Genomic DNA, 12,244 nt, shown 5'->3' with positions numbered 1-12,244 from the left:
CCCCTTCTCCATTGACTCTGGGCTGACCTGGGTCTTGCTTTAACCAGTAGAATGAGGCAGAAGGAATGCTGTGCCACTTCTAGGCCTAAGTCTTAGGAAGCCTGATAACTTCCACTTCTGTGCTTTTGGGAGCCCTGGGCCAATATGTAAGAAGTCTGGATACCCTGTTGCAGAGATCTTGTGGAAAGGCCAGATGGAGAGAGACCCTGAGGCTACATGGAGCGAGAGAGGAAGTCCCAGCAGAGCCAGCCTTTTGGCAATGCCCTGCCAAAGTGCCAGACACATGAGTGAACCCAGTCATACCCCAAGACGATTGATGTCCCAGCTGAGTTTTGGGGGTGTTATACAATAATCTGTAACTAAAATACCTTATTTAGAAATTTTTAAAAAATAACTAAATAATCAGGCTGTCTTGAATTTAATTCAGCTGACTTTCTGAGTTATTTGGAAGAAAATCCTCTAAAGTAGTTTCAAGTTAAAAGACACTTTAAACAAAACTTTACTGTAGTCTTTTCATTTGAATTTACTCATTTTGGCCCCGTGACTTGTAAACTAAACTCATATTTCTACTACTGCAAAGGTAAGTGTTTTGTTTACAGTTTTTAGAAGTTGTCATCTATTTATTTTTTTCTTCTGTTTGTAAAGGTGAATGAACTGTCCCAATGCTTACATGTACCAGTGACTTTGCTTAATCTAAGATGTTGATCATTCTTTATGAAGACTAAAAATGTTACCTAGAGGTGAAATTTACAATGGAACTAAAAATGAGTTGTAATGGAATAAAGCCCTGAGATTTTTCTACCAATTTTTTTCTTTTTTCTTTTGGGTGATATTCTTAAGTAAACTTTTTGCTGTATTTCAGGGCTTGGAAGATACCTTGAACCCATATATGATAGGTAAACTAAAAAATCCCCTAAATTTCTTAATCTTTATTTCTAAAATATTTGTTTGTAAATTTGTTTAAAGACTTGAGACCTTAATTAAATTGCTGAAAGTGATTGTTAGTTTAAAACTAAATCTATTAAATTAGGATTTAGTCCTTATCTAAGTTGGCACTCTTTCTCTTTTTTAAATACTTAAATATTACAAGCTTTGTAATGGAAAGAAACGTTTCTCATCTTATAGTACAGAAGCAAAAATCTTAGTGGAGAATCGTTACCAGTTTGGGGAATTTCGATGGTCATAATTTATATCATTGTTTCTGAATGCCATGTTCACACACTCAGATGATTTCTATTTATAACAATCTGGTATAAAACGGAACTCGTTAAAAAGATGATAGAAACCTTTTAGAAATATTTATCTCTAGAAAGTGTACATGCTAATAAATCTTACTTAAAGGTTTTACATTTTAAAGATATTATTTAAATTATCTCTGTAAATAACTCCATAATATCTTTGAAGGGTATTTGGAATGCTTCCTTTCTGAAGATTGTCTGTAAGAGGTTAGAGTGCACCATTTTATTGTATGTTGACCCCATGTTAATGATAGGAACCTCACAATTTATATAAAAATCAAGTGCATCAATCAATGCTTATTTAACGGCAATTTAACAATATAATCACAGTATTTCCCCCTGTAGTCCCAGTCACATTGCAGTAGAAGCTAAATTCCTTCCCCAATAGATGCTGCATCGAAAAGGAAATACTGTACCTCAGAGAGGCCGGGACAGGAATTGGGTAGACATGGACTGTCTCCTTATTCTGGAAGGTGCCTGTCTGTATGAAATCATTACCTGGATCCTTGTTGAGAGCACCGTCTCTATCTGATTTCTGGTGAGGATCTTTTCATAGTTTGCCCTGATCTCATTGAGTAGCTGGGACAGTTCCATTCTTTTCCCATCCTCCACCTTGGCTAACTGAACCTTATCGATAGGATGAGTCGCTGCGGCAGAGTCTGCTCGGTCTGCGCGGAGGGCAGGGAGCCTCGCAGAGTCTTAAAGATGCAGAGCTCCTTTTTCAGAGGCCACGGAAATTCTCGTCTTTCTAACTAATTATGCAAATACAGGGTAAACTCTTTGCTCCTATTGTTATTGATATAGTAGAAATGTCAGATTCTTCATGAAGGAAAGGAAAATTTCAAAAACCTGTACTGGTTCCCTGTACAAATTGAGCACTTTCAGGGGAGGGGGAGTTCATTGTTGTGAAAAGGAAATGGGGCATAACTTAAAACTGCGGGGCATGGTGGCTCACGCCTGTAATCCCAGCACTTAAGGAGGCTGAGGTGGGTGGATCTCTTGAGGTCGGGAGTTCGAAACCAGCCTGGCCAACATGGTGAAACCCCATCTCTAATGAAAATACAAACATTAGCTGGGCGTGGTGGTGGGCACCTGTAATCCCAGCTCCTCGGGAGGCTGAGGCAGGGAAGTTGCTTGAACCCAGGAGGTGGAGGTTGCAGTGAGCCAAGATTGAGCCACTGCACTCGAGCCTGGATGACACAGTGAGACTCCGTCTCAAAAAAAAAAAAAAGGAAAATGATATTTAGTTTTCTCAAAATGTTGCATGGAAATGGAAATAAGTCTGGGCCCAAGACATGATAGTTAAAATTTTCTTTTACAGTTTTTCTCACTGCTTGAATCTTTTAAACAGAAATGCTATGGTAGGTCATTGGAGTATGTTGTAAATCTTAACTATTCTGACAGTTATTGTAAAAAGCTACCATCAGATTAAATTGACAATTGTCATTAGCTCAGAACTGACTGACTGTATTTCTCTCAAATGCATACTGTGGAGCCCGTAGAGGGCTGCCGGCCTGATGGAGTTTGATGTATTGAGGTGAAGCTGTAGCTACAGATAAGTGCTGGTAGACTATGAGAGTTGTGAGTTAACATTTCCAAAGTTTTAACAAGGATGAAGAAATAGACCTTTTGGTGTATTCACCAAAAGAACCCTTGAGCCCTTTGGAGGGTGTAGTCAATGTAACATTCCATCCAATCTTTGCAATCACTTGAGCCCTTCGGAGGGTGTATTTGGCGTATCATTCCATCCAATCCTTGCAATCCCTGACATTTTCTAACCTGTAAAGATGAAAAGACTGAGGCCAGAGAGGTTGAGGCATCTTGCCCAAGGTTGCTCAGTGATGTATGACATCACTGGGACTGGCTCTTTGGTGACTTGCTTGTGTTCCATGTATTACCCCTGCATATCTGCCTCTGCGTTCTCTCTCTCTCCTCTTAAATTCTTGGTTTAATTTTGCCACTTGTTGTAGATGTGATGGAAATGTGTTGTGAGAGTGAATCTATCATTATTGTTATTTGTGGAGTGGCTTTGGCTGACTTGTATCTGGAGCACAGTTCAGGGGATAATCAGACCTTGGTTCGAGGCCTCGCAGGGCCTTGGCATGCATGTCCTACCCTTTTAATTTCTGAATTAACTCACATATGGCCAGGCCAGTTTATGCTGGGCATTCTCACAGTCCTCTCCAAACAAAGCTGTCCTACCAACACCCCCGGTGAGAGGAGAGGTTCCAGGTCACTCCTGACCCACCCCTCCCTACCTCCTGCCCCTTCCCCGCCAGTCACAACTTGATTATCTATAGATTGGTCAGAGACCTATGGGGTAGGCTAAGACAGAAAGCTCTGACTAAAGAGGGTCATTGATGATTATCTAGGCCAAACTGATTCTCTTTCTTGGTAAGTGGGACTGAGAAATATGAAGAGAATTAGGCTTGCGAGTGGAGGAGAGAGAAGAAAGCAATGAATTAAATTCCTAAATTAAATTCAGACAGCAATGAATTAAATGCTCCCTGCTACTTTAGGTAGCTCCTGCTCATATCTGCCTGAAACACAGATTGCTGAACTAGATTCCCTGGAGGGTCAGTCTTGGCAATCTGCATCTTAAATAGGTATCCCAGCATTTCTTATCTACCCTAAATAAAGTAGCACTGTCCATTGGAAATATAACACAAACCACAAATGCAAACCACAGATGTGCTTCTAAACTTTCTTTCTTTTTTTTTTTTTTTGAGACGAAGTCTCACTCTGTCGCCCAGGCTGGAGTGCAGTGGCCGGATCTCTGCTCACTGCAAGCTCCGCCTCCTGGGTTTATGCCATTCTCCTGCCTCAGCCTCCCAAGTAGCTGGGACTACAGGCGCCCACCACCTCGCCTGGCTAGTTTTTTTGTATTTTTTTAGTAGAGACGGGGTTTCACCGTGTTAGCCAGGATGGCCTCCATCTCCTGACCTCGTGATCCGCCAATCTCGGCCTCCCAAAGTGCTGGGATTACAGGCTTGAGCCACCGCGCCCGGCCGCTTCTAAACTTTCTAATAGCCGTATCAAAAGATTGAAACAGAAAGAAGTGAAATTAATTTTACTATTATATTTTATTTAACCTGATGTATCCAAAATGCAGCAACCCGTATAAAATGTTAATGAGATCTTTTACATTATTCTTGATACTGTCTTGGAAATCCAAGTGTATTTTATGCTTACATCACATCTCAGCTTGGAACAGCCACATTTAAAGTGCTCAATAGCTGGGCATGTGGACTCACTCCTGTAATCTCAGCATTTTGGGAGGCTGAGGCGGGAGGATGGCTTGAGCCCAGGAGTTCAAGACCAGCCTGGGCAACATAGCGAGATCCAGATTCTACAAAAAAAAAATAAAAAATAAAAAAATTAGCCAGGAGTAGTGATGCAAGCCTGTAGTCCCACCTACTTGGGAGGCTGAGGTGGGAGGATCGCTTGAGCCTGGGAAGATTGAGGCTGCAGTAAGCGAGATCACACCACTGCACTCCAACCTAGGCAACAGAATGGGACCCTGTCTCCATAATTCGAGACATAATAATAAATAATTATTTATTTATTGAGACAGACAGAGGAGGTAGGATTTAGAAAGGTATTTTACAAGCATGTGAGTAATGCAGTCAACTATTTCTAGATCTCAAATTTTATTTTTCAAGGAAAAAGTATCATCACTTTACTCTTCAAAAATACTACCCTTTATTTAAATGAAACAGTAACAATACCTCATTAAAGTCTATGGCATATATAAAATTGTGGGGTCCCTGCAATTCTCGGTGCATGGACTGAGATTATGATGGAGACTGTCATATATCCATTATAGTTATTAGAAAAGTAAATAATTTAAAAATGTTGACTTTATTAAAAAGAGAAAGTTTGTTATAACACATCTCACAAATGCCAAAATATTGTGTTTGGGGACCCTGGCTCTAGGGACATTCATGTGTCTGTGTGTCTGCACACTGAAATCACTTCTGGAACTTTAAAAATTGGTGATGACTGTGTCCTCCTCCTAGAGATTCTGATTTAATTAGCTCAGGAGGGAGCCCGGGCATCAGAATTTTTGAAAACTTCCCAGGTGTCTAATATGTAGCAAAGTTTGAGAGCCAGTCTGATAAATGTAAGTTTTCTTCCACTTATTTATCTCTCGTTCTTCAGCCAGAAGAAATGGGTTGTTGATACAAGCATCTGAAGTTAAGATTCCTGCAGTTAAATATTGGCAAGTAGTTCATGCTGCAGCTAGCACAACTCTGGGCGCATAGGCTCAGGCAGACCTTATTGCTTTATTTTTCTTTTTTCATGTTAATCTTTATTTTGAGCTCCTATCCTATGGAGGATGTGTATTAAATCTCATCATCTCAGTCTCTCACCTTTTCTCCAAAGCATTGCATCTAAGTTTTAGGGGTGCTTATATAGTTGTGACCTGGCGAGGGGGTACATATTGTCCTTGGTGTCATCTGTCCAAGCTGTGTTCACTAAGACAGTCATTATTCTTCCCATCTGTCCCATTATCGTTGGTTGGAGACATATAATTAAAAATAAAAATCTTCCCTCAACCCAGAAATCCTCTCCACAAAGGTAGTAGGGAAAGAAAATACTTCTATTATTGAATAAGCATTAAAGTAGAATGTGATGTGCATCACAGGTAATCTAGGAAATTGCAAGATGGAAGGAAATCTCACCTTTTATACAGCCAAGCAGCAGACACAACCTATTACATACTTTTTTTTTTTTTGTCACCCAGGCTGGAGTGCAATGGCACGATCTCAGCTCACTGCAACCTCCGGCTCCCAGGCTCAACCAAGTCTCCTGCCTCAGCCGCCCAAGTAGCTGGGATTACAGGTGCATGCCACAGTGCCCGGTTAATTTTTGTATTTTAGTAGAGAAAGGATTTCACCATGTTGGCCAGGCTGTCCTGACCTCAGGCAATCCACCCACCTCGGCCTGCCAAAGTGCTGGATTACAGGCATGAGCCACCGTGCCCAACCTACATACATGTTTTCAAGACAAACAATAGTTAAGTTAGAGTAAGAGGACTTGACAGTACCATAGTTACACACAGTTCATCCTAATGTTACCTAGTAATTTGGAGTGATCATCTGTGTCAGCTACTTGGCTTTTCCAGAGGAAAACAAAACTTTTATATCTTTATGATAGGAAGTAGTTTTGCAACTTTGAGTAAGGTACCCACAGAAGGTAGGCTCCTACCCTCCCACAGAAAGTGGGATATAGGGGTGTCATCTCTTTTGATGTTTACATTTCAAAGAGATGGTTCCCAAGTGCTTGAGAAGACATCCCTGGATCATAAAGCTAATGAAAGGCCTATCTAGGCTTCAAAAGGATTTACATAAATTTCAAAGAGAGGAAAAAGTACATACAAGTTTTCAAAAGTTATAATTACAAATAAATGCTCCCTGATTTTAAATTATATTTGGAAGCTAAAGTAATCAAAACAGTATGGTACTGGCATAAAAACAGAACTATACACCAGTTAAACAGAATAGAGAGCCCAGAAATAAATCTAAACCTAATTTAAATAACTAAATTTTGGCAAGGGCCCCAAGAGGACAGAATGGGGAAAAAATAGTCTCTTCAATAAATGGTGCTGGGAAAACTGGATTTCCACATGCAAGAAAATGAAATTGGACCCTTACCTTACACATATTAGAAAATCAACTCAAAATGGATAAAAGATCTAAATGTAAGACCTGAAGCCATTAAACTCCTAGAGGATAAGAGAGGGTAAAGCTCCTTGACATTGGCCTTGGTAATGATGTTTTGGATATTACAACAAAAGCCCAGGCTACAAAAGCAAAAATAAGTAAGTGGGACTACATTAAACTAAAAAGTTTCTGTACAGCAGAGGAAGCAATTAACACAATGAAAAGGCAATGTACAGACTGAGAATAGATATTTGCAAACTGCATATCTAGTAAGGGGTTAATATCCAAAATTTATAAAAATCTCTTACAACTCAATAGCAGAAAAATAAATAACCTAGTTAAAAAATGAGCAAAGGATCTGAACAGATATTTCTCCAAAGAAGACATAAAAATGGGCAACAGATCCATGAAGAGGTGTTTAACATCACTAACCATCAGGAAAATGCAAATCAAAACTGCTATGAGATATCACCTTACAACTGTTTGGATGGGTGTTATCAAAAATATGAGAGTGACAAATGTTGGCAAGGGAGTGGAGAAAAGAAACAGTTAGTACACTGTTGGTGGGAATGGAGATTGGTGAAGCCTTTAGGAAAAAGTGCATGGAGGTTTCTAAAGAAGTCAAAAACAGAACTTCCAGGCCGGGTGTGGTGGCTCATGACTATAATCCTAGTACTTTGGGAGACCGAGGCAGGTGGATCACTTGAGATCAGGAGTTCGAGACCAGCCTGGCCAACATGGCGAAACCCCGTATCTGCTAAAAATACAAAAATTAGCCGGGTATGGTGGTGGGCACCTGTAGTCCCAGCTACTTGGGAGGCTGAAGCAGGAGCATCATTTGAACTCGGGAGTCTGGGGTTGCAGTGAGCTGAGATCGTGCCACTGCACTCTAGCCTGGGCAACAGAGTGTGAGACTCCATCTCAAAAAAAAAAAAAGAAAAGAAAAGAAAAATAACTTCCCTATGACCCAGCAATTCCCCTTCTGGGTATCCACCCAAAGGAGATGCAATCACCACCTTGTAAAGATATCTGCATTTTTATGTTCATTGTAGCATTATTCGCAATATCCAAGATATGGAAACTACCTAAGTGTCAATGAATGAATGGATAAACTGGTGTGTGTGTGTGTGTGTGTGTGTGTGTGTGTGTGTGTGTATACAATAGACTATTATTCCACCCTAAAAAAGGAGATGTTGCCATTTGTCACAACATAAATGGACCTGGAGGACATTCTGCTAAGTGAAGTAAGACAGACACAGAAAGAAAAGTATTACATGCTCTCATTTATGTGTGGAATCCAAGGAAAAAAGTCAAATATGTAGAGAATAAAACAGTGGTTACCAGGAGTGGGGGTGGGGATGGGTTAGGAAATGGGGAGGTGGAAGTCTGTGTATACAAAGGAGATGTGTAGGATGAACAAGTCTAGAGATCTAACCAGCTAACCAGGACTACAGCTAATACAATTGTATGCTAACTGGGGTTTTTGTTGTGTAAGTAGACTTTAGCTGCTGTCATCACACACAATAAGGTAACTGTGAGATGATAGATATGTTAATTTGCTTCACCAGAGTAACCATTTTACTATGTATCCCATAACATTATGTTGTAAACCTTAAATATACGCAATAACATTTATTTTTTTATAAAAGAGGAAGTAAATGCTCAAAGAAAACTTAGGAAGAGAGAAAAATCTCTTCCCTTGTTTCCAACAGGGAGAATCAAGCCTCTTATTTTAAATTTGCTTTTTCCCAGCAGAGTCCAGCTGCTCTCTCCCATATTTCTTTCCACGCTTGAGGGCTTAAGAGTCACTCTGATGCTTCTGTGTGCCGATGGCATGGAAATATCAGGTAGATTGTGGCTCCATCTGCCCGGACACACTGTGCAGCCATAACCTATTTGGGTCTTGTCCCTTTCCTGAGGTTACAATCCAGGAAGTAGGGCACAGTTATCCTAAATAGTTCCCTCAACTTACCTCCCGTTTTGCTGCTTTCTAGGGGCTCTGACTCAGAAGCAGGACCTGGGGCTCCCCTCTCAGGGACCCTGCTTTGCACTTCCTCAGCAATCCTTTTTTTTCTTTCCTCTCCTTTCAGTCCAAGGTAAGTTCTATTCTTGAGGGTGGGATGGAAAATCCTGCTTTTACTACTAGAACCTAAGCTCCAAGACCTGTCTTGTTCACTGCTGGATCACCACTTTCTAGCTCTGCGCCTAGCCCAGAGAAGGCAGGCAATAAACGAGTGTCAAATGAATAACAGTTCTTTTGGACATTTTGTATGGGCCCTGAGTCCTCTTCATTCTAAGGCTGGACTGGAGGACCACATTGCTTTTGTTTCATCCTCCCCTGAGACAATTGTTTGGATGAACGGAGGCAAGATGGCGCACTTCCGGGTTCTTCATCCCCCCCCCAACTTTTCCCGCGCGCGCGAAAATCCAGCCGGCGACTCGGGAAGGTGCAGACCAACTAGGCATGCGCCAGGTGATATCAATCTGAAGAGACCAAGATTTACCTGGTCGCACCTGTGGAACGCCCCTGACACGCCCGTGCCCCGCCTATTGCCCTCCCACTCCTAGAAAAGCCGCTCCGGAGGCACGCCACGCGCGGCCTTCCTCAGTCCTCCACTCCTGTTGGGATGTTAGGACTGCGGGAACTCCTTCCGAGAGCTGTACGGGTGACTCTGGGGCCCCTTTTGTCGGGGCCAACAGACCTCTCCCTACCCACCTTCTTCCCTTGAAGCTAGGTGACCAAAATAAACTTGCAGTTTTGCTCCTACCCTTGCCTAGTCGCTGGTTCTTTTGTACCCGCTCTGGTGGTCTTAGAAAAACAAAACAACAATGAGCACAGATTAATTTATTTGCTTGAAGGAGGTGAAGGAAATGAATTACCAGAAGGATGGTAAGTGGCTCAAAAACACTATATTCCCCAAATTTGTAATGTTTATAAACACAAGCAAATCAGACAGGCACCCATCATTCATCTTGGTGAATTTTTACAGAGTGATCTGCTGGGAGTTTGGGATTAAACTTTGGGAGAAATAACATCTTTTCTAACCTGTTTGTCCTTAACAAATGTGGTACACTCAAGAATTTGAATTTTGCTTTGAAGAGGAGAAAATGTTAAAAAAGAAAATAATGGATTATTTTTATGTAATGCATTTGGGCACATACATTTCACCCTTTAAATCAATTTTGTACCCAAGGATGTCAAACTTAATCCATTTAATGTTTTTCCTATCCTACACATAAATGTTGTGATCTGTTTTATTCTAAAAGTATAACAGATAAAATGATGGCAACGCAAGTTTATATTAAGTGTTTTTTCCCTCCAGGAAGTTGTCACTATGAATCTGTTTTCTTCAGCTAGACAGATCACTCCAGTTGGTCTTTTATAATCCCATAGAGCTTGGGTATTATTTTATTTATGAAGCATAATTTCTTTGGCAGTTTAGGATTTTGTGACTCTCTCTTTTTAATCAGCATGCATTTTCATAGGATTATAAAGACATAATTAGTCAGCAAATAAGGGCTTTTTTTAAACTTAAAAAATTGCTATAAATGACAGGGCTTTACTGGCTTATATCCTTTTTGTTATTTTATTGATTTTCTACTCATAGGAGCAGGCCTCTACATGATATCGTTTAATCTTGTGCTTTATATATAAGACTATAATATATAAGACTATAATTAGATGATAAAGAGTTTTGTGTGGGAATATGTTTGTCAGCATTTTTTAGCCTGTTTTCAGAGTATGTGAGAAATGCTTACATGCATTTCTATACACCCTGAACATGCATTTCGCATGAACCGATTAAGCAGGGTACATTATACATGCAATCTTGGTCCTGGCAGATACTCACTTTATTCTTTGCTGCTATAACTCAAGGGCAAAAAGCAGGGCAGTTTTGCCAATCAAGAACTTTGCCATTGGGTCCTATTTTCTCTGGCATCTTCCAGATACTTCCAGGTGCTTCTTCCTACCTTCCTACCTTTGACCATCTGTGTGTGCCCAGCACACACAGATGGTCAAAATGAGCTTTACTAGATAGAGGGTGAGCTCATTTTAGGACACCCAGTTTATACAATTTTGGTGTATTACAAATACAATTCATGTTTTTTTTTTTTTTCTTAGCTTAGCAGACTATAGGCACCTTCCAAAACTATTTAGAATTTTCTCCATTGCTTTTTTATCTGGAGGTGCGTTAATTAAGTCCCAACCTTTGAAGTCATAGTTTGTAGGTTGAAACTGTGCACCCATCTATTCACTTGAGCTACAATATTTACATCTCCTTTCAAATATCTAAAAGAGAGGTCTTTGTTGGGTTCTAAGTACATTGTCTTCACCAATTGGACAGGTGTTCCCTTAGCTCTTCCTGTCTTTGAAATATTGATTTTTCTAAACCTGCTTTCTATAACTTATGACATAGGCCCTGCTGTCTTCTATTCTGTGTCCTGATACTCTAGTCTTAGTCATTTCTCTGCATCTTAGTTTATTCTAGACAATTTATTTCCTTGCACTTGCATGCATCCTTTCTTGCTTTTCTTTTTTCTTTTTCTTTTTCTTTTCTAGATGGAGTCTTGCTCTGTTGCCCAGGCTGGAGTGTAGTGGTGTGATCTCAGCTCACTGCAACCCTTGCCTCCTGGGTTCAAGTGATTCTCCCGCCTCAGCCTCCCGAGTAGTTGGGACTATAGGTGCCCGCCACCATGCCCAGGTAATTTTTGTATTTTTAGTAGAGATGGGGTTTTGCCCATCTCTGCATGTTGGCCAGGTTGGTCTCAAACTCCTGACCTCAGGTGATCTGCCACCTTGATCTCCCAAAGTGCTGGGATTACAGGCATGAACCACTGCGCCTGGCCTCTTGAATTTTCCCCCTGTTGTCTTCTTTTCTCTTTTGAAAATTTTATTTTGTTTAAAAAAATTTCTACTTAGGTCATTCTCACAGGCTGTCTGCCCTGCATATCGATTTTTGGCTCCCTGACAGTATTCCCTGGACCCTCACCCCTTCACATTGCCCGGATCTTCCCCAGAATGTAGCTGTGAGCCTTCTCCTCAGCCCAGACTGTACAGTATTCCGGACTTTATAATGTTCCATAACCATTATTCAGTGGTTATAATACACATGTTTTTAGTCATTCAAAACCTTTTCATTTTAGCTAAACTTTTAATTTTGAGGTAACTGTAGATTCAGTTGTAAGAAACAGTACAGAGCAATCCTACATACGCTTTACTGAATTTCCCCGATGGCAACAGCTTGTAAAACTAGAGGACCATATCACAACCAGGGTATTCACAGGGCAGTCAAGATACAGAACATTTCCATTGCAACAGTGAGCTCAAGGCAGGGCCTT

General features: G+C 40.6%; 1 protein-coding gene across 1 annotated transcript in view; it reads right to left on the bottom strand.

The window, feature by feature from the left end:
- Nucleotides 1-1,909, bottom strand: part of KRT222 (keratin 222) — a 16,405-nt gene extending 14,496 nt beyond the window's left edge. Inside the window, exon 1 of the mRNA XM_017880239.1 lies at nt 1,662-1,909. Within this exon, the coding sequence (XP_017735728.1) occupies nt 1,662-1,832 (171 nt within the window). The 5' untranslated portion in view covers nt 1,833-1,909. The remainder of the gene's footprint in view (nt 1-1,661) is intronic.
- Nucleotides 1,910-12,244: the final 10,335 nt, after the last annotated feature.

Source organism: Rhinopithecus bieti, unplaced genomic scaffold (assembly GCF_001698545.2).
Source record: "Rhinopithecus bieti isolate Rb0 unplaced genomic scaffold, ASM169854v2 scaffold_11744, whole genome shotgun sequence".
Lineage (NCBI taxonomy): Eukaryota > Metazoa > Chordata > Mammalia > Primates > Cercopithecidae > Rhinopithecus > Rhinopithecus bieti.
The sequence above is the reverse complement of the archived record's forward strand: the minus strand, read 5'-3'. Positions and strand labels throughout refer to the sequence as shown.